This window comes from Corythoichthys intestinalis, chromosome 15 (assembly GCF_030265065.1).
Source record: "Corythoichthys intestinalis isolate RoL2023-P3 chromosome 15, ASM3026506v1, whole genome shotgun sequence".
Taxonomy (NCBI): domain Eukaryota; kingdom Metazoa; phylum Chordata; class Actinopteri; order Syngnathiformes; family Syngnathidae; genus Corythoichthys; species Corythoichthys intestinalis.
In genome coordinates, this window is record NC_080409.1 from 25,505,691 (window position 1) to 25,528,949 (window position 23,259).

The 23,259-nt window shown below is 41.6% G+C and overlaps 1 protein-coding gene across 5 annotated transcripts in view; it reads left to right on the forward strand.

The window, feature by feature from the left end:
• The window catches only part of lrfn5a (leucine rich repeat and fibronectin type III domain containing 5a), a 173,067-nt gene that overhangs the window by 77,112 nt on the left and 72,696 nt on the right, over positions 1–23,259 (forward strand). For 3 of the 5 annotated variants that reach the window (XM_057858629.1, XM_057858628.1, XM_057858630.1), the window contains exon 2: positions 249–339. Coding sequence is in view for 2 of the 5 variants with exons in the window: in XM_057858625.1 (XP_057714608.1) it covers positions 1,861–5,664 (3,804 nt within the window). In the remaining 3 variants the exon portion in view is untranslated. Of the gene's footprint in view, positions 1–248; positions 8,322–23,259 lie in introns of those variants that run through there. The other 2 variants (XM_057858625.1, XM_057858626.1) reach the window with 1 other exon arrangement.

The window sequence follows — 23,259 nt, forward strand, 5'->3', positions numbered from 1 at the left end:
TCTGGACCATTTTTTGTATGTGGGATGGCTAAGGTCAAGATTTTTTTTTCTCAACGTCCACTTGCCCATTACCAGACATTAGCTGCTCTACTGTATATTTTTCACCCAATAGCCACCCAAGAAATCAAGCTGATGACAATCCTATAAAAGTGTTCATTGTAGAAGCCAATCAAGATGCTTACAACACTATAAAAGATTTCAACGCACTGAACGCTTCTAAGTCATCTGTTTTCTGCTCTATCTTCCAGATACGAAAACCAGAAGTTTCAAGCTCAGCAATGACAACCTACGGTAACATGTGAATCCTGAAGCAGATTGCCAACTTTCACATCTGTCAAGGTATGGATGTTTTTCTTTAATTGCTGCTACTCGAGAAACACAACACAGTGCTGTTTGTCAATTTTGTCATGATGATGGAAGAAAAGGACAATAAGTGTTCTGTGAGGTTTGTGATTGTTCAGTTTGAGATACTTGCTAAGAAATTGGATCAAAGACCATCATGTGAAACTACTTGTAACAAATTCTTCAGAGCCTAAGGAGCAGAGCAATGACACACTACAAAGGATAGCTTTACGACTGCTTTACCCTTGGCACATTATACAGCAGAATATAAAGCTGACAGATCAGTGGTGAGCTGGTCTTGTTATTCATTCATCCTCCGAAACGCTTATCCTCAAGAGGATCGCAGGGGTGCTGGAGCATATCCGTTAACAACGGGCAGGATGCAGGGTACACATTGAACTTGTTACCAGCCAGTCTTGTATTGCATTTTTTTAAAGTAGTTTTCATTTCTTCAAAAAAAAAAAAAAAAAAAAAAAAAGATAAAATAATATAAAAAATATACAATAAAATCCTTATAATAATCCATAATCCAAACCTGTTTTAGAAATAATACTGCGGCATTATTTTTTTATTCACATTTTAATTATTTTTATTTTTTCTATCAGTCTCACGGGTCGTCAGAGACAACTGAAAATTCAAATGGTGCGATCGCGGACTTGCAAATTTCAGCTATGACGTCGACTAAGGGAGACGAATTTCGAAAGTCTGCCATTTACAGGCATCAATGTGGGAACTGTCCGCCACAAAATGCCAAATTATTGCGTTGTCAGTGGATTTAGGGATCTCAACGAATGGATTTTTCAATGAGGGATGCACTGAGATGAGGGTGGGTTATATTTTCGTGAACCTGGACGGAGGGCTAAGATGAAGCTATACAAGGAGGAACGCAAGCGAAGCATTTCTCTGATCCATGACCATAGCTTAAATATTGCTTGAATATTATGTGTTTGTAGGAGATACTAAACAATTTTCTACAATGTTGACGGCGATTTCTGTCATGCCACGTCACTTCCTGTTTTATTTTGAAAGCTTCACCCTCTTCATAGTCGCGTACTTGCCCTTCCTCTTGTCATCTAATCACCTATTGTTTCCACCTGTTCCTCATTACCTTGTGTGTGTATTTAATGCCCTAGTTCCCCTTGTCTTGTGCAGAAGTGTCTTTCATGTAAGGTCAGTCACGTCAGCCTCTCGCCATAGCATCATAGTTATTCGGTACATTATCCTCCATTGGAGTGCTTTGCGTTTGTAACTTTTTATCCTAGCCAGCTTGAATTTTTCCTCCTTGTGGAGCGCTTTATGTTTTTGCATTACCTCCCGTTTGGAGCGCTTTGTGTTTGAAACCTTATTTTCTTTCTAGTCACCCTGACTCATTCCTCCATTGGAGCGCTTTTTGTTTGTGCTTTTTTTCATCCCCGCATGTCAGCGGAAGAACCTGTGTTTTCAAAATAAATTTTTGCCTGAACCTCCGCAGCTGAGTCCGCCTCGTCATCTCGGCCTGACAGAACACTTCTGCCAGAAATGGACCCAGCGGAGTCTCCCGATTTTTTTGCCACGATCCGAGAGCAATCGGCTCGTCTCACCTGCCAGGAGGACTTTCAAGCCACAATGGCTGCACAGCTGGTCCTAATGCACAATCAGTTGAAGGAGCTCACAGCCCAGCTGCTCCCAGCACAACTGGCTTCAGTTTCCAATACCCCTGCCTGCCCCCCTCCTGCTTCTTCCGCCCTGGTTCCTGGAAGAGGACCAAGATTGGCGCCGCCAGAGCGATTCTGCGGGGACCCAGGTACTAGCCAAGCTTTCGTCACGGAATGCAGTATGCACTTTGACTGTTCCCCCCATGAGTTCACGACTGACCGTTCTCGTATTGCCTTCATGGTGTCCCACATGTCGGGACAGGCCCGAGCCTGGGCCATGGCTGAGTGGGAGCGTGATTCGTGTTCGTGCCACAACTTGTCCTCATTCATAGATGCCCTAAAGACCACTTTCGACCCAGTATGCTCCGAAAGAGATCGAGCAAGAGAGCTCAGCAGCCTGCGTCAGGGTAAAGCCTCGGTCAATGACTATGCCATTCAGTTCCGTACCCTGGCCGCAGGTTGCGGCTGGTGCCACACCGCACTCTATGACACCTTTTTTAAGGGGCTCTCCCACTCTATCCGGGATCGCCTGGTACCACTCGACCTCCCGGAGGAGTTGGACGACCTCATTGCCCTCGCCATACGCACCGACCATCGCCTTGAGGAGTTGAGCAGGAGCCGGCCATTTCAAGCTGTGAGGCCACCTCCCCAGTCGCTGGTGCAGTCAGGACCTCGCCGCACCCACATCCTACCGGCCTCACCTCCTAGGGATCCTAACGATGCCATACCCATGCAGCTTGGTCCCACACGCACCTCCCCTGAGGAACGCAAGCGCCGACAACTAGAGGGGCTATGCTTCTACTGTGGGAGTTCGGGACACCTTGTGGCAGGTTGCACCGCCCGCAGGCCCAGACCGAGCCATGCCAGTCAACCAGCGAACCCCACCCACCGCTCTACGACCACAGTCCAGGTAAAGCACAGAGCTTTGTCATGTACACTCGCTGCCCTGATAGACTCCGGTGCGGACGACTGTCTGATGCCTTGGGGGGTTTGCCATCTCATGGGCCTTCGTGCTATCCCTCTAGAACGACCCCTGGTGGCCAGATCTCTCAATGGTGAGAGACTGTTTTCTATCACCCACTCTTGCGAGCCTATAGAAGTCACTGTCCAAGGACACACTGAGACAATGTCTTTCCATTTGTTTTCTGCCCAAGCCCAGACATTGGTTTTAGGCCTCTCATGGCTCCGCAAGCACCAACCACATATAGACTGGAACTCTGGGTCCGTACTGGGGTGGGGTGCGGACTGCAAGGGACGTTGTCTGATAGAGAAGAACCCCGGGGTCAAAGGTCCTGTTATTGGTGAGACCGCAATTAATAAGTTTTCTCTCTCTATCACTCCAGAACCAGATATTGATTTGAGCACCATCCCAGAGTGCTATCACCATTTGCGCCAGGTTTTTGACAAGGCTCGGGCCCAGGCTCTGCCACCCCACCGCCCCTATGACTGCGCCATTGATCTCGTCCCGGGCTCCACCATCCCTAGGGGGGGCCTCTATCCCATCTCCGGACCTGAGAAAGCTGCCATGCGCGAATACATCCAGACCTCCTTGAAAGCAGGGCTCATCCGTCCTTCTTCGTCCGCGGCTGGAGCAGGTTTCTTTTTTGTCGGAAAGAAGGACGGGTCGCTCCGCCCCTGTATTGACTACCGCCGGCTCAATGATATTACCGTAAAGAACCGCTATCCCCTCCCCCTCATGTCTTCGGTGTTCGACCAATTGCAGAAGGCCAGGGTCTTCACGAAGTTAGACCTGCGCAGCGCCTACCATCTAGTCCGCATCAGGGAGGGGGATGAGTGGAAGACTGCTTTTAACACCCCAGACGGCCACTATGAATACCTGGTCATGCCCTTCGGTCTCACGAACGCACCCGTGTTCTTCCAGGCTTTGATCAACGATGTACTCCGTGACTTTCTTGACCGTTTCGTTTTTGTTTATCTAGATGACATCCTTATTTACTCCCCGGATATAACTACCCACAAGCAACATGTAGAATCTGTTTTAAAGCGTCTTCTCGCCATCAAGACCGCTCTAGAGGAGTGGCGGCATTGGCTCGAGGGGGCGGAGCAACCCTTCATAGTTTGGACAGATCATCGCAATCTGGAGTATCTCAGGACAGCTAAGAGACTCAATTCTCGCCAGGCCAGGTGGGCGCTCTTTTTTGACCGATTCTCCTTCTCTATCTCTTACAGGCCGGGGTCCCGGAACATCAAAGCAGATGCCCTCTCTCGCCTTTACGACCCCGAGCCTGTAGCCAAGGAACCTGAACCCATCCTGCCACTGAATTGTGTGGTAGGGGCGGTAACTTGGCAAATAGAAACGGAGGTTAAGCAGGCATTAGGGGGGGTCCGGACACCTCGGGGGTGCCCTGAGAACCTACTTTTCGTCCCGGCTAACCTACGCCCCCGGGTGATCCAATGGGCCCACTCCACGCCGCTTTCCTGTCATCCGGGAGTCAGGCGCACCATGCACGCCATCTCCCGGAGGTTCTGGTGGCCAGGCATGGAGCCGGAGGTCCGGGAGTACGTTGAGGCTTGCTCGGTCTGCGCCCGAAACAAGACGTCCACCAGACCACGCATGGGCCTCCTTCAACCTCTCCCGATTCCCTCCAGACCATGGGCAGAGATATCATTGGACTTTGTCACGGGGCTCCCTGTTTCCCAGGGAAACACCACGATCCTCACGGTAGTCGACCGGTTCTCCAAAATGGCCCACTTCATAGCCCTGCCAGCCTTGCCCTCTGCTAAGGACACTGCAGGAATCATGATGAGACAGATATTCCGCATTCACGGCTTCCCCCGGGACATCGTCTCTGACCGGGGGCCACAGTTTGTGTCACGCTTTTGGAAGGAGTTCTGCCGTCTCATCGGAGCCAAGGCAAGCCTCACGTCGGGATACCATCCAGAGTCCAACGGCCAGACCGAGCGCCTCAACCAACAGTTGGAGACCGGCCTCCGGTGTCTGGTATCCCAGAACCCATCCACATGGAGCAACCACCTGGTCTGGGTCGAATATGCCCACAACACGCTTCCCACCTCCGCCACAGGTATGTCACCCTTCAAATGCGTCCATGGCTACGATCCGCCTTTGTTTAGTGCACAGGAGCGTGAGGTCTCTGTCCCGTCGGCCCATGCCTTGGTCCGCCGTAGCAGGCGCATCTGGGAAGCAGCTCGACAAGCCCTCGTCCGACAAGGGGATCGGGTGAAGAAGGCCGCAGACCGCCACCGACGTCCAGCACCCGCCTACCAGGCGGGACAGCGAGTATGGCTAAGCGCCCGAAACCTTCCCCTCCGTGCCACCTGCCGGAAGTTGGCCCCCCGCTTCGTGGGTCCATATCCAGTCTCGAAGGTCATAGGCCCGGCAGCAGTGCGTCTACGTCTTCCACGCTCCCTGAGGGTCCACCCCACCTTCCACGTCAGCCAAGTCAAGCCTGTGGTGGAGAGCTCCATGGTACCTGTGCCACCCCCTCCACCTCCTCTGGAAATCGACGGCGGCCCTGCCTACCAGGTCAAGAGGCTGCTGGCGGTGCGGCCCCGAGGTCGTGGCTTCCAATACCTAGTGGACTGGGTGGGCTACGGCCCGGAGGAGAGACAATGGGTTCCCTCACGATTCATCCTGGACCCCTCCTTGATCAGGGACTTTCACAGGGACCACCCCGACCTGCCTGGACCGTCTGGCAGCCGGTCCTAAAGGGGGGGGTTCTGTCATGCCACGTCACTTCCTGTTTTATTTTGAAAGCTTCACCCTCTTCATAGTCGCGTACTTGCCCTTCCTCTTGTCATCTAATCACCTATTGTTTCCACCTGTTCCTCATTACCTCGTGTGTGTATTTAATGCCCTAGTTCCCCTTGTCTTGTGCAGAAGTGTCTTTCATGTAAGGTCAGTCACGTCAGCCTCTCGCCATAGCATCATAGTTATTCGGTACATTATCCTCCATTGGAGTGCTTTGCGTTTGTAACTTTTTATCCTAGCCAGCTTGAATTTTTCCTCCTTGTGGAGCGCTTTATGTTTTTGCATTACCTCCCGTTTGGAGCGCTTTGTGTTTGAAACCTTATTTTCTTTCTAGTCACCCTGACTCATTCCTCCGTTGGAGCGCTTTTTGTTTGTGCTTTTTTTCATCCCCGCATGTCAGCGGAAGAACCTGTGTTTTCAAAATAAATTTTTGCCTGAACCTCCGCAGCTGAGTCCGCCTCGTCATCTCGGCCTGACAATTTCTATAACTTCTCTCTCATCACCGTCATCACGATCACGTCATCTGCTGGAGATTCTGCCTCCGGCTCATAATGTAATCGAGAGGATTTCCATCGTCGTCAGCATATATATGATCCTCAAAACCATCTTCCGCTAAAACATTTTCATAACCCCTTAAGATCCACATTTTTTCTGCTGGGCAAAAAAGCAAAATAAAATCTGCGCTGATTTTTGCTCTACTCAAACACCACAACAAAGTGGAATTTTTTGGTAGGGAATATTTCATGCGTTTATTGGTTATTTTAATATTAATGTGTTTCTGATGAGGAATGAGCACTTAACGTTATATTTTTTTTAAGTTGCGTTTGGTCAGCCATTTTCAAAGAGCCAAAAATAGCAAAGAAGGCGTGCCAAACCTCATGATTTGATTTCATTGGGTAAACGTTTCATCGAATCATCTCCCAGAAGTGGCAGTAGCAACTAAATTGTGTATTTATTGGTTTAGAGACACGAACGCGTCAAGTCCTTCAGCAGCATGGTTAGTTCTGAAGGGGTTAATGTTTGACTAGCTAAAGAAAGACGAGGTGTCCGACAATTGTGCCGTATTATGTAGGTTAAAATATCCGTGCAGCTATTTCGTTATAACTTTGGGTTTATCCACCTGCCTTTTGTCCATTGCAAGTTTAACTGAGAAGCCAAAAAGTATTTCCCTGCACTACCACCGGTTGTAGCGTCTCCCACCGGGCACAGTTTGAGGGTTTGTTGCAACACCGCCAGCCGCTCCAGGCGGGCTGTTCTAAAAGGGAGCCTGAGCGTCCAATACATAAGGTGTCTGTGAGGAAACTCCCAGAGTTGGTTACGCAGATTGCATTTAACTTGTGCAAAAAATATATTTCATGGGAAAAAAATTTTTTTTTAAATCATAAAACCAAACCGAAATGGTTTGCAGAAGTGAAAATGCAAAAAGGAAACGATTCAATACATCTTCGTGAACCGTTACACCCTAGTGAAAAGGGATCTGGCACATAAGTCGTCCGTGTGTAAACTCCTACAGTTGTTTCTTCACGTAGCGCTTAGCTTGTGCTATCGCTATATATAATAAATTTAATGAGGAAACAGTAACACGAAACAAAACCAAAACTCCATGTAACTGAACCGAACCAAAAATACAAAACCGAAACGGTTCACTACATCGACGTGAGACGTTACACCCTCATTGAGCAGTGTATTGAGTTGTATAAACTGGTATTTGTGAATACAACTGCCTCCCTATGGCGAAGTCACATTGTGTGGTAAATGTTTGACCACGCTGATGAATTGGCTGATTGTCTTCGGAACTTCTGCGGGGTCGGAGAGTAAAATCAGCTTTTCAATTAGTGTGAAAAATATTTAACGGAGGGTGAGAGCTATATCTACATACATTATATAGTAATAGCACTAGAACTACCAAGGGTGGATCAATCTATACAAATCCTTCTTTGTATCCAGAGAAGGGTCATTTGACCTTAATCAGCATATCTTTTCTGAGCATTGAGGTCCTCATTAGTCATTCCTATTCACACTCGCAAAACCACAGGGTTGGATTGCTCCAATTAGCATCTTAAGTGTTTACAGGGCTGAGCTGCCTTGACTTTGTCGGACAGTGGACCATTCAGGTAGGCAATCAGGCGGACAACCTTTTTACATATTCAAAAGCTGCAGTTTGCCTACGTACAAGGGACGGTGTAACAAAAAACAAAACAAAACATTTTTTATGTGGTGACATATGACACTTCACCCTTTTCCCGGGGCTAGATGTTGGAGGTTGTTGCTGAAGCAATTTTTCCTTCTGCTCCTTCTTTGCGCCCACATGAGAGTGAGCCAATTCCTTTGCAAGATCCACCAAGAAGTCCACCCTTCTCTCTTGCCTTCCGGTGCATGCCCAATACAGTACAACACATATGCATTCAGTGCTGCCATGTCAGTCATATTGTAGAACTGACCATCTCTGTGTTCCTCTGTGTTTGACAAAGCCAGGGCCCTGGATTTGCAAATATGCTAATTGCAGCTATCCACAGAAGTGTGTAGGGGGGTTGTCTGCTGGATTGCTGGATTAAGTGGTCTACTGTTTGACAAAGCCAAGAAGTCAGTTCGGTATCAGGGTCATTTAGCACCTTTCTGGTCTTTCTTTTTAGCCCCCCACAACCCCCCCCCCCCAAAAAAAAAAAAAAAAAAAAAAAAAAAACCTGGGACTTCCAGTGATAGAAACAACCAAAATTATTTGATTTTCGGAAACCGAAGTATTCCCCCCTGAACAGAGATACATTGGGAAAAGGAATGCCACATAAGAAAAAAAATATATAGATATTATTTTTCCCATTCCTGAAGAATTGCAGTACCCTTACATGTTCGCAATTACCATGGAAATGAGAATGACCCCATTTGGCAGTTATCCCTCAGTGGGGATGTACAATTGCAACAGAGGTGGCCCAATTTGGACTTGACATAGAATCCCCCCAATACAATCAGTCTTGGCTATGGAAATGAAGCTGGCTCCCTCTGACAATTTCAGTAAGAATCAAAAGAATGTATGGTTAATTCATATATTATTTAACAAATCACCTGCTGAATGTAAACCTCGTTCTGACATTTAATACAGTACATTAATCATGTTGCCTGAATCTACGTACTTCTATTGTTTTCAAGATGGAATAAATTATTGTGGCGCTTGCGAGAATTCGCAGTGGGATTTAGCCACGCATAAGTAAGCACAGCAAGTCAGGCTCACTTTTAATACACACTTTATTTATACAGCACTCACAATAACACAACTATTTACAGTGGTGGTGACACTCCGAAACGTGCGCCCATAAGTCTTTGCGTTGTTAAACACACCAATAGAGCGTCGCTGTGCTGGCAAGCTCCTTCAAAGGTCACATGCAATGTTGCACAACAAAATATGATTAACCCTTAAAGTCTTGAGCCTCTTACTGGCCTTTATTTTTATTTATTTATAGTTGCTACAAAGTCCAACAGCAAGAGCACAACAAAACATAATTAAGGCTTTTTATTTTATGATTTTTATTTCCTTATGCCGTGATTTACCCACACTCCCACACTGGCGTTGCGATCGACTAGGAGATTGGGATCGACGTAATGAGCACCTCTGATCTAAATGAATTCCCCTTTAAATTTCTTCAAAACTCAAATTTACCGCGACTAATTTTGCATTTTGCCGTTATACTTCCTCATACTAAATGGAAGTCCACCTTCCACTGAGCAAACCAGTTTCTCCACCCATTAGATAGAGGGCTAGCAGTTGAAAAAAATTTAATAAATCCCGTAAATTGGGGGCAAAATAGTCCAAAACTTAGTCTAAAACAACATTTTGCCTTGAGTCAGCATATGAAAATGAAACTATGTGTCTTAACCTTCGCCGAACACCTTAGACTTAAATCACCGAACCTCTTGGGTTCGATTGAACCAAGGTTAAGAACCACTGGTTTATACAGATGGAAATGCATTGTGCCCCAGCTTGCCTAACCTACGAGATCTTCACGTACAAAGGTGGGTAACAGGTTTTTGGTGTGAAAGTCAACATCAGACTGGCCGTCAAATTGGATATTTCCATAAAGAGGCTTGCCTTGACTCTAGTTTTACGTTAATACAATATAGTGTTGTTTGCCAATTTGTGTCCATGAACATCAACACAGCAGCGTAAAATATAGTAAGAGAATTGTAGCACTTTTCTGAAGGAGATTGACTACATCGGTTCATGTTAGCCTTGCAACCGTTTAAGAAAAAAAAAAACACACAAAAAAAAAAACAAGTAAGGCTATCGCATTTAATGTGTTGTGGCAAAATTGAGTGTGGTATTTATTTTTACTGTTTAAATACAACAAATGAAATGTGCATTATTTACAGACCCATCAATTGTATCACATCAGCAAAAGTTAATTAAAGCTATGCTCTGACGCAATAATATCAACTAAAGAACTTAACAACAACTTTACTTTCCTATTGCATTGCGTTTGATGTAATACTGCCATGACATTTGTTAAGGTAGGCTGCTGTTTTTAAGCTGCTGCTTTTGATAATAGGAATGTGGAAAATTACTCAAGACATTGATCTTTCACACTGGCCGTTTTTCCTAACGCAGCAGCAGGAGCAGCTTTAGTGGCACTGAGACTCAGAAAAGATGGCAGCTTCAAACAGGCATCAGAGAAACAGAAAACAGTGGTACCTCTACATACAAATTTAATTCGTTCCATATCTTGGTTTGTAAGTTGAAATTGTTGTACTGTATGTCGAGAGGGATTTTCCCATAAGAACATATTATAATTCGATTAATTTGTTCTGCAGTCCAAAATCCTACGCTAAATCCGTAATAAATACTGCTGGTGCAATTACAGATAGCAAGTAAACACAGCAAAACAAATACATTTTAAATATAAATCACAATAATAATAGTGTAATTAAATGGGTTTTTATGTGGTGGTTGTGTTTTGCATGCTGGTTCTGAATGCACTGTGTGACTGATGACAGAGTGGGAGAGGTGCGGAAAAGTTTTTAATTTCTATTTTCATGTTGTTGTTGGCGTCGGCTACGGCGGTAGCCGTGTTGTGTTGCACAATATCTGAAATAAATGATCGAAAACTTGACAAAACTGGCAACTTCCTTGCCAGTGTTACAGTAATAATAATGGTCACCTTAACTTATAAAGACTGGCGAACGGAGGTCAGAGGAGTACCGTCGAGATTGTAGACAGTCTACATTCTGCCGTATCGTCGAGCCAGCTCACTGACGCACACTGCACGTTCATATTTATCTATAATTTCCATCTTAATTTCAATGGTAAGCGTCATCCTTCTCCTTTTTTCAACACCGCCCTTGGGACCCATGTTGTTTGTCTCACAAGAAAATCCGCCGTGCTGTCGTCTTTCAGGAAAACAATGAAATTGCGATGCTGTCATAAGATGTCGTATTTCGAGCATGTCGTCATATGTCGAGACAAACGATGAGTCAAATTTTACGTCGGATGTCGAAAGGATCGTATGTTCATGGGATCGTATGTCAAGGTACCGCTGTATATGGTATAATGCAATTGCAAATATTTGTACTCAAACATTTCAATACATATCAAACGTGTAAATATATACTGTGTAAATATATACTGTGTATGTGTGTATATATACTGTATATACTGTATATCTTGTATGTGTGTGTATCTACTAGAGGTGTGCATCGGTACTGCCCTCACGATTCGATTCAATTACGATTCGGAGGGCCACGATTCGATTCAATTCGATTCGATTCGATTCGATTCAGAGGGTCACGATTTGATTCGGTTCGATTCGGCAATGCATCGCGATGCCTTAAAGCCTGGGATGCATGAAAATTCTAAAGCAAAGCATATTTTTCGTGAATCATGAGGCAACACAAGCGGTCAGACATTAAACAACTTTTTACTGGCTCTTGTGTCACTCCTGGTTGAAGTCAAATGAAAATACTTTTAGATATATATTTTTAAAAAAAACAAAAAAAACATCACAGCATTTAATTGGTGCTTTGAATGAGACCAGGGCTTTCTCTTTTTTTTTTACACACAGTAGCAGCCTTTCACACAGTGCAACATCTGTGCAAAATCAGTAATAACAGTCACTGTATTTTAGTCACAACAACCCATCGATAAAAATATTCAAGTAAATATTAAAGAAAGCGACAAAGAAAATATTGTAGTGCAGCAGCATCTTTATCGCAATATCAATCCAGGGATCAGTTCAGTTGCAAACAAAACATCCAACTAAATTGCAATGTAGAACAAAAGTAAAATGTAGGCCTAGCCCACTATATATGTGCAATCAACTTAGAAATGCAATCAGTAACTACCACATAACAATAAAAAATAATGAATTAAAATGAAGTGCAGCAGCATTTTAGCAGCCATAACAATCTGTTTCAACATGAGGAAATATCATTTTTTTGCAATTGAGAGAGCAGAGAGATAGTAGAGGTTAGATGGGGCCTAAAAAATCCAGCCCGACCCGACACGGCCTGCTGGTATTGAAGCCCGACCGGCTTGGAGTGACGCGAAAGAAAAAAAACGCAGCAGCAGCACTTTATTTTCATTTCTTCGAGATGGCAGAAAAACGCATGTTTCTTATGTTTAAATAGTCTACATATTTTTGTGATTATTATAGAAGCATTTACACAACGAAATAACGCTGGGAAAGTTTAATATTAAAAAAAAACATGCGATTTTGCAGACACACAGGGAAGATTCAAAAGGATCACATTTGTGTTGCCTTTGTGTGCATAAAAAAGTGTCTTTCGTAACGAATTCTCAGTTGGCAGAAAAAAACGCAAGTTTTCTTAATGTTTAAATAGTCTACATATTTTTGTCATCATTATAAAATCATTTACACAACGAAAAAACGCTGGGAAAGTTTGATATAAAAAAAACAACAACAAAAAAAAAACGAGTTTGCACACACACAGAGGAGAGGATTCAAAAGGATCACATTTGTGTTGCCTTTGTGTGCATAAAAATGTGTCTTTCGTAACGAATTCTCAGTTGGCAGAAAAAAAACGCAAGTTTTCTTAATGTTTAAATAGTCTACATATTTTTGTGATCATTATAAAATCATTACACAACGAAATAACGCAGGGAAAGTTTAATATTAAAAGAAAAAAAACGAGTTTGCAGACACACAGAGGAGAGGATTCAAAAGGATCACATTTGTGTTGCCTTTGTGTGCATAATTAAAAGTGTCTTTCGTAACGAATTGCAAGCGCCCTAGCGGAGGAGGAGAAGAAAAAGCGGGCAGCGCCACTGCTTCATGTGAGTGCACAAGCAAATGCCCAATACAGAGAGCGTGCTCTCGGTTTTATCCCATTTTTTTTGTTTTTTTATAATTTATTGGTCCGGCGCGGGGCGGCCCGACCTGACCCGACCCGAACGTGAATGCTTAACATTTTGGGCCCGACCCGTTCGGGTTCGGGCACAAGATCTAACCTCTAAGAGATAGGACATAGCATAACAATGGCTGAAGCGGAGAAAGAGGGAGCAAGAAAGATTCTTGATGCACCTAAGACATTGAAAGCTGACATCTAGAGACATTTTGGCTTCTATGAGGTTGGTGGGAAACTTGACCAGAGTTATGCAGTGTGTAAAAAATGAAACATGACAATAATAATACAAATGGGGAAACCAAATCCATTGCATCACCGGAATTGCGCAGGGAAGATTTTTGAACGTACTTATATATTTTAAAATGCGCTGAATCGATTCGGCTTGTTGCCCGCATCGAATCGAATCGTCCATGCCCCGCATCGGGATGCATCGCCGCATCAATTATTGTTGACACCACTAGTATCTACACCCATACGAGTATATCACTATTTCTAAAGATTTGGGATAAAATTTTGATTATTCACACTGTATTAATTAGTTATATTTTCATGTAATTAAACTCTTTAATCTTGTAAAGGTGCAGCCTGTATGTTAAAAAAAAAAAAAAAAAAAAAATCAAATATATATTTTCAAAAAGTTATTATACTTATTCCAGCCCAATAGGAATCTTGATTTCTGAATATGCTGATGTATGTTGTAATAGTTTTTTAGTACTGGTATGCTGAAAAATATATTGTATTAACGTAATGCTTAATTTAACACTGTTCTGAATTTACAGATTTCTCAAACATTGCATTTTTAAACTTTATCTTTTATTTTGTGGTTATAGAAAACAAATCTTTAAGTAAATAAGACGCATGAGAGTACAGATTAGATGATGTTTTATTACTTGAACAACAAACATTAAAAAATAATAATTTTATATTTTCAACAAAAAAGTACAAAATAATTCATCAGACAGAAGTGACATATCTGACAGAGTTGACAAGAAACTGACAGTTGACAAAGTTGTATATGCAGTTCTGATGAACTAACACATGCTATTTATTTCATAGGTCAACAAATAATAATTTACGGACCAGGATTCACAATCCCTTTGTATCTAACTTTGGGAGTATGTTAATAATTATAAATTTATTTAATTTATTATTTTTTAAGTATCCGCGACCCTCGTGAGGAAAAGCGGCATGGAAAATGAATGAATGAATGAATTTTTTAAGTAAGACTTTTCTTTGTAGGACATATTTTGTCCCGACTCTCAAAGTCAGGTTCGGGCACTTTGGGTATTCCTTACCTTTCTATGTCACACTTAAACATCAGTATGACCTAATGGCACATCTGCATTTGAGCATAATCCAGCTTTGTTTGACTGTTGCACTAATCATCACTAAGCCTATTTGATAGCAATCACTGAATATCATGCATTATCATTATTATTATTATTTGTTTTTTTCACTTAGGTACAGATACACTTTCTGAGGCAGTCTAACAATTTACACAACATAAATGTGATCAAAATTTGTTAGTACTGAGTGTGTAAACATATGTGTAAGACAATTGGGTTTGAGTCATCATTTACTGCATGCCAGTCAAACAGTCTTGTGAACGAGTTGACTCACATTTGAAGGCGGAAGACGTTGTGTGTTACGTTTGCAGTTTTTTTTTTTTTTTTTTTTTAGTTAATGCCAGCGAGATTCTGACACAAATAACAAAAGATCAAACAACAGACTGTGTTTTATCTTTTTAATGAAAATCAAAACTGTCACACTTTTGAGAGCTTTGGAGTTCACCGTAAGCCATAGTGCGTAGTGTGGCCGATAGGTAACTCTTTGCCTGCCACTGACAACAGCCAACATCCAGTTCATTTAAACTGTGAGACTGGCAGTGAATGCTCAGCTTTCACCTCTAATCCATTTTGACTGCTCATATACATGTACATTATTATTTAATAGATAGTGGGTAATGTTAAACATTTAATTTTGTATTTACACAGGTACTAAATGAAGTTTCTATATTGATATATTTATATATATTGAAAGATATTGAACATTTTTAAAAAATGGTGGTTTATGTTTGTGTTAATTAACTCGTCATATAAATCTCAGTAATTGTGGTTTCGGTTACATGCTATTCATTTTTTAAAAATGTATAAATGTAATGTATGCAACTTATTTTATTTTTCTGATTTAACAAAGTAGAAATCTCGGAATGCTGTTTTTTTTTGTTTTTTTTTTCTCGTTTAATCAAGACTGCATGTCTATCTGTTACAAACTCACCATTACACATAATGTCATCATCATCTCCCTGTAAAAAGTTCTTGACTGCCTACTCTATCGTTGTGTGTTTTTACTGCCCAAGGCAAGTGGCAAATGAAGTGTATGAAAAAGGATGTGAGGGAAGCCATGCTCGTTTGCTTTACACGTAAAGCCCCACAGCTTGGGCACAAAACATGTACGGGTGACAAGAATAGATAAGGACAGTCAGGTGGGAAAGAAGTACTGGTGCACGATAATTATTGGTCCGATAATTATCGGTCCGATAATAGGAATTATGACATCATCCCAATAAAACCAATAACATTATTAACAGGATCGATAATATGTACTGTAATAGTTTTGGCACGGAGTCGGTGGATTGAGATGTGTGCGTTTGTAAATCAAGCGCACTTTTCTGTGACGTCCCGCTCAAGTGTGCTGCACGGCTGTTGAGAAACACATCTTAATAAGCCACTTAAAAGATGACAATCGCTTCGATGGTGTTTTAAAAGAGTACAAGGACGCGCGAGCTGCGAATGAAGCTGCCCATCCATTTCCAAAGCCAATTCCAAAGCCAGCTAATAAGCCGGGGTTGTACCATTTAACAAGGCCTTTGAAAAGTTTCACAAAGATGATCACAGAAAGGATGGCGCTAGACAACCAACCCTTTTCCCTCATCGAAGACATAGGGTTCAGGCGGCTACTTCGTCATTTGAAGTCAGGTTCATCATTCCAATCCAATGCCACTTTTCAGATGAATGTTTACAGGCGAAGTATTATGAGATTGCCACATGCTTCCATACTTCGATCGGCAACCATGCACGGCACGTAGGTTATCACCCCGAACATACAGTATAGACGTGTAATTTCCAGTCAGCATGATTGGTAGGATTTCGTACTATGCAGAGAAGAAACCTCATACTTTATTGAAAATGGGTTCACTCACTGCCATTTATATTGATTATTATAAGGCAAGCCGTTAATCTTTTTTGTTCTACCATATTTTTGTTATGAGGAATGAGTGATGAACCCTATTACATAATGTTTGCATTTTACAGTGTTAGATTTAATAAGTTATTGAGAGGCCTTTTGGTTATTGATAGGCTTGCTGTCCTAACCTGTCTCCCAGGTTAAGAAAGTTGTTTCATGGACCAAGACCACAACAGTCTCCTTTCCTGTAGCACCAAATATTTTTATCTGATGACAATGCTGTTGGGTTTACCTTTTAGTTCAGCGCTCATTGTTCAGGAAACACAACTGTGATTAAATAATGTAAAACTGGCACTTTATAACATTGTGTAGAGGTTCTTAACATTAATAAAGTAAAGAACAATATAAAAAATAAACTTAGTTGAAAATTAATTCCCTACTTTTAAGTATGTTTTTTCCCGCTGAACAACATTTCATATAAGAAATGAATAGGATAAGAACGTCAGCATGGCATATTTTAGTTACAGAAAAATCGACGCAAGCCAGGGATGTGGTTACACCTGGGAACCGCAACAACATTTCAAAACTCTTGTGGGATGCTGTGACTTATCGTATTTACCCTTCAAGTTCTTCCAAAATTGTGGGTTTGGTTGGGTAGACCGACTTCTTTTAACTAACCAATACAAAAATACAGAAAACTACTGTATACCATAATAATAGGAACACATTATTCCATGAGAATTTTAAAATAGGGACACATGCACGGTGGAGGCTATTTTTCCCAAGAAAAGTATTTGCCTTGTTTATTAGTCCTGCACAATGACCTTTTATCTGTAGTAATAATTAAACCTCAAGACATTGTTAAATTTCTAGATAAATTCAGTTACCTTTTTTCTCAAATTTTATGGTTTATTTGTTGCATAAACAACAGAAGCCATTACGACAGAGAATTCTCCTGCCGCTCAATTTTGCCGCTTTGTTTGTTATGGGACGGGTTTGCAAAAATGATGTGGTTGTGGATTCAAAATTAGGGCTTTAAGTAAACGTGAGAGGAGTCATCTCTAAAATGTGACTGTTGAGATGAAAATGTATTTTAGTGGTATGGTTTTAAGTTGTTTATCTTTATCTAAAAGGGACTGACTGATTCAAAACAGTATTGTTTACTATCATCCGAATGATGCTTTTTTTTCCCAGACATTTCCAAATGTTCCTTTGAATTGAGCAACTTTTATCCTGAAATGCCCCCATTCTATTTTAAATACTAACATTTCTCAGACAGCTTGTAGATGCTACCCTTCCTGCCCCAAAGTTAACTCTTTTACAACCTGCATCTTTATCTAAAAGGGACTGACTGATTTAAATCAGCATTGTTTACTATCATCCGATTGATGCTTTGTTTTACAGACATTTCTAAATGCTCATTTGAATTGAGCAACTTTTATCCTGAAATGCCCCATTCTATTTTAAATACTAACATTTCTCAGACAGCTTGTAGATGCTACCCTTCCTGCCCCAAAGCTAACTCTTTTACAATCTGCTTTACACTGCACATTCGTCTTTCAACTCAGATATCTGTGTTCCTCCCCGCTGCTATACTTTTTCATTGTCTCTCATCCTGTGTTAAGTTACCAATCACTATCCTTTTTCCTCTCTGTCTCATCTCTTATTGAGCAGCTTATTCAAACAGGGGTTCTTAAGCCAAGCTCTACTTTCACTTTCATAGCTAGAGTTTCACTGTAAGTTTTTTTTTTTAACCTGTTCTTCTATACTTCCATACCTTTCCGTACCACAAAGGATTAACAGAAAATATTGATTGTCCTTGAAAAAGAGCTAACTTTAATGTCTATATGCAGTCAGACACAATAGTCGGGCCCTGGGTAATGTATCTGATACCACTACCATGATAGAAGTCAATCTAAAAGTTAAATGGTTCTGCATTGACCAGGAAGTAACTCTGGCAACAAAAGAAACACATCAACAACCCTCCTACTGTTCTAAAGGCTATAATGTTTTTTTTTCTTCTTTTCCTTACATAGATTGACTTATTGGCTGGGCCAATGATGGTGAAACATCCCATTCTTTCCCTCCCACTCCAAGTGGATTGGATGTCTGTCGTCGTCAATGGCACAGAAACATGATCAATGATGATTGAAACATGATTTAAAGCCACTCATTACCGTTCAAATGGATTTCTATTGTTGTCAATGACAGTTAATTATTCGATTTCAACATTCTGAATGGCCTACAACTTATTCAGCCAGTGGGACAAACTGCCCTTGGTGCATGAATGAAATGAATATCAGTATTCTCTCAACTTGTCTCTGCTTATTTTCAAGACACACATATCCAGTAGCCAAATAAATACCAATCAAATGTATGCTAATACAATACAATGCAATGAAGTGCAAAGAATGAAAATAACAATATACATAGTACATCTACACTAACCATACAAACATAGCATACATTACACGAGGTACATCTAGCCCAGTATTCGTGTGGTCAAACACATACACACTCACCCACCTACACACACGCGCAAAGTGGTGATCTGTGTTTAACCTTAATACTCAAGTGATTAGCCTGTGGCTGTTGAAAGTCCCACACATCAAAAGCAAAAAACCCCAAGCATGACAGTTTAATCCCGCCATTTACCGTAAGTAGATGTCATGTTTAGTATATGATTTGCACCATCCCCCAAAACTTAATAATGGAATAACAAATCATGATAAAAATAATTACCGTAAGATTGGATGGCAACATGTAGAGGGTGAACCCACCTCCTGCCCATGGTCAACTGGGATTGCGTCCCATGAACTCATCAGGGTGTGCTTTAGATAATGAATGAACGGATAAATAACTATAGATAGGAATTTCTTATCACATAGTAGTCCCTGGGTTACAAATGAGTTCCGTTCCTACGCTGGCAACGTAACCCGAATTTCCGCGTAAACCGGAATTAACCCTTTAAGTACCCCTAAAACCCCCTAAATCTCAAAATAACTACCGTAATTTCCCGAATATAAGGCACACCCGTGTATAATGTGCACCTCAGATTTACTTGTAAAATCTAGGGAAAATCATTGTACCCGTTTATAACATGCACCCTAATTTTAGCACCAATAAATAGAAGAATACAAGAAAACAGAGCTCGTGTCCGGATATAGAAATGTCATTTTACTGACTGGTGAAACACAGCACAAGCATAGCACATTGGTAGTTCAAAACATTACCATAAACTGACAATATTTACGGTAATTATATGATTTGACAACTTCTCCAACTTACCAGAATCTAGGAGAAAACAAAACAGATGTCTTTTCTTTTAAAGGCTGCTGTATAACCTGCTCGTTTCATCATTATGAATAAATGTTTCTTCCATGGATTGATACGGTAAAATAAAAGTTGGGACTGAAGTCGGAAAACGGAAAAAGTGTATCGCTGTGGACTGTAACAAGAGGAACAATTGTTATTTGGGTTTGAGTTTCCCGAGGGACAGTTATAATTGATGTACACAGGAACTCTGTGTTGTGTTACGTTTGTTATGGTCCGGGTTGCCGAGTTGCAATAAACGGTGACTCAAATGAGTTAAAGAAACTAAATTCTGTGCTTTATGAAAAGTGAAAAAAAGCATAATTTAACACAGACAAAATCATTCGACCAATCAGTGTGGTATTACCGAAACAAGTATTACCGAAACAAAATGGTGACGTCATGTACCGTAATGGTCGGCAACGGATCGCCACATACGTTTTTTTTTCAACACAACATGGCCGTGTCAATAAAAAACAATCCGTCTTTAGATATATATATACAGGGGTGCACATAAGTGGTCCGTATGCGCGCATGCGTACTGGACGTAGACAAATGCGCTGGCCCTCAACGACTTCCAAACGCTTTTGCGTACCGATGGCTGACCACTGTATTTGCGGCGGACACGAGAAAATAACTTCTCAAAATTTTGAAGAGGCAGGCCACACTGAGTAATTACTTTAGTGATGGGGACGAAATGAGCCGAGGTTCCGAAGCTTGTGTCGAGTAATGGGAGGGGGGTTTCCACGAAGCTTGTAGCGAGGCGCGCTTCATTTCGGCAAAACCCGGAAATGATGACGTGGGAAGCCTCGCCGGCGGCCGGCGGCCGGCTGAATCTCATGAGTGCTTCGGAAGTGATCCAACGTTTGGCGCACATTGCAAAAACAGGACAGACTACGGTATAAATTGGTTGCAAAACGCAATGGCGATCACCTGTTATCTCACATTTTGTGGATTTCGGGCTCCTGTACTTGTTACATCTGTGCGCAACAGTGCAACCAGTGCAATCTTTTTTCGAGCCTTGTCCTTTGCTTGCGATGGAACCTGCACGAAAAGAGCGATCCTCCCCTGTATGGGAACATTTTGATTTGATTGCTTTCAATAAGGTAAGGGAGAAAAACTACTTTAATATAAATGTGAGTGTGTGTGTGTACCTATCTGAACCAAACATCAACAGAATGAACAATCCATTAGTGTACTGGGAGGCACAAAAGAATACCTACCCAAATTTATATAAACTGGCACTCACATTTCTCTGCACCCCAGCTTCATCTGTGCCTTGTGAAAGAATATTTTCTAAAGCTGGTGAAATATTTTCCAAAAAAAAAGAAACTGTTTAAAGCCAGCCACTGTGGGAAAGCTATTATTTCTAAATAAAAATGAATAACAAATTACCCTTAGCACTTGTTGTATTTTGTTCACATACTAAATTACTAACACAAGCACATTCATATCTTTGTCTTAAGCAAATAGCCATTGAATTCTTAACAATGTTGACCTCTTGGGCTTCTAGACCACTTGATGGCACCATATGGTAAATGAAGCACCATGAAGCTTTGCTACATGTGCAAACCAATTGGCTGCAAAGCTTCATTGCTTCATGAGGCTTCATTTGGCCATCACTAGCAAATTTTTGCTATGGGATGGCTCAGAAAAGGTTGAAAAACATGTGTTCCCCCACCCCCGTCAAAAGACAGACAGACGACAGAGACGTCACCAGAGCTACCGAAAAAAAGGACTTTTGCTGAAAAGTGGCTACAGGAGGTACCATGGCTAGAAGCAAATGATGCTCGCACGAAAATGCGGTATAAAATGTGCCGTGAGAATCCCAATGTCGCCGATAAGAGCAGCGCATTTTATGTAGGGTCAAAGAATTTCAGCCATCCAAACTTTGAAAAGCACGAAAAAAAACAGAGAGCATGTGGCAATTAAGCAAACTATCGATGTCAAACAGGACCCCACTCGCCCGATGGACAAGTGGCAGAATAAAGGTAATGAACAGCGACATGCACTGACAAACGTGTTTTTGCTCGCATTTTACAAAGCTAAACATGCACGTTCAATGAGGTCTTATGAGGAGGATATCCCACTTTTAAAAAGGCTTGGAGTTAATGTGGGAGCCGCATAATGCCCTTTATTTTGAATTGGTGCTTCTTATTTCTTTACATTTCACTTCAAAGTAATGGCAATTTTGTTGTGCCAGTTGATGTTACTCAAGCATTAATTGTTATTATAATTAATTAAAGTTAATTGGCTCTAAGTAAAGCTTGTCATAAATTTATCGCATCAGGCGGGTCGGCTCTCAAGCTCAATGAGGACCAAGTCACATCTCCAGGTCCTCCTCTGAGAACCTGGACAAAAAATTATGTGCACCCCTGTATATATACATACATACATATATATAAATATATATATTTCTGTCTCCATCCATGTACCTGTGTACAATGCGCACCCATGATTTTACAAGTTGATTTTGGGGAAAAAAAGTGTGCATTATATTCAGGAGATTACGGTATTCAAAAACATTTTACTTCATATTAATAAAATAAAAAGATAGATAGATAGATAGATAGATAGATAGATAGATAGATAGATAGATAGATAGATAGATAGATAGATAGATAGATAGATAGATAGATAGATAGATAGATAGATAGATAGATAGATAGATAGATAGATAGATAGATAGATAGATAGATAGATAGATAGATAGATAGATAGATAGATAGGAAGGATTGTAATGTGGCAGACTTTTTTTGACAGGACAGTGAGCAAGAGAGTGCGGTTCTATTTCACTTTTTTTTCTGGCATGTTGTGTTGCACAAGTTGATAGAATAAATGATTAGAAACCTGACCAAGCTGGCGATTTCTTTGGCGATGTTACAACTTACATAGACTGGCAAACGGAGGAGGACCGCCGGCCGAGATCGACAGTCTATGGCCCAATTGTCGACCCAGTTCATGGATGCACACACCATGCTTATATTTTGCTATCGTTTACATCTTCATTTCAATGGTAAGCGTCACCTTTTCACTAACATTTTTGGATCCAGAGTTGATTTCTCTCACAAGAAAATCAGCCGTGCGTCCGTCTTCCCACAAAAAAAAGAAACTGCGGCGCTGTCAAGTATCGTCGTATTTCGAACATGTCGTCGGATGTAGAAACAAATGGCAAGTCAAATTTTACGTCAGATGTCGAAAAGTTCGTGTGTCGAAGCGATCGTTTGTTGAGGTACCACTGTAGATAGATAGATCATGGGCAATTGAACAGGGAAAACAGCAGCTATTGTGGCACCAGTCCAGTGGTGAAAACAAACGCTGCTCAATAAACTAGTGGACTAATAGCAAGCTATCAAGTAGGGGGCATCGCCGCGCCCGCGCCATTTGCTGTTTCTCTGCCTTCTTCAAATGTTAACTGGCATTCACCCCCCCTTCTGTGAAAGCAATGAACAGAAGGTGCTGGCGTGACGTCAAACATTTCTGAGCAGGTGTTCAAAGTGTAATAGGATTTTTCAAAAAGCATAAACCAATTAAATTATGCATTATTTTGATCAGGGAAAGTAATAAGAGACTCTAGGTAAGTCACAAGAACTATACTCACGGTCAACGTTAATGTTTTTTGGTTAAAAGTGCTCACCCGCGGCACATGCAACATCATTTCAGCATATAAACTCTTTACAACAAGTTGTTCGCTATTGTTATTCA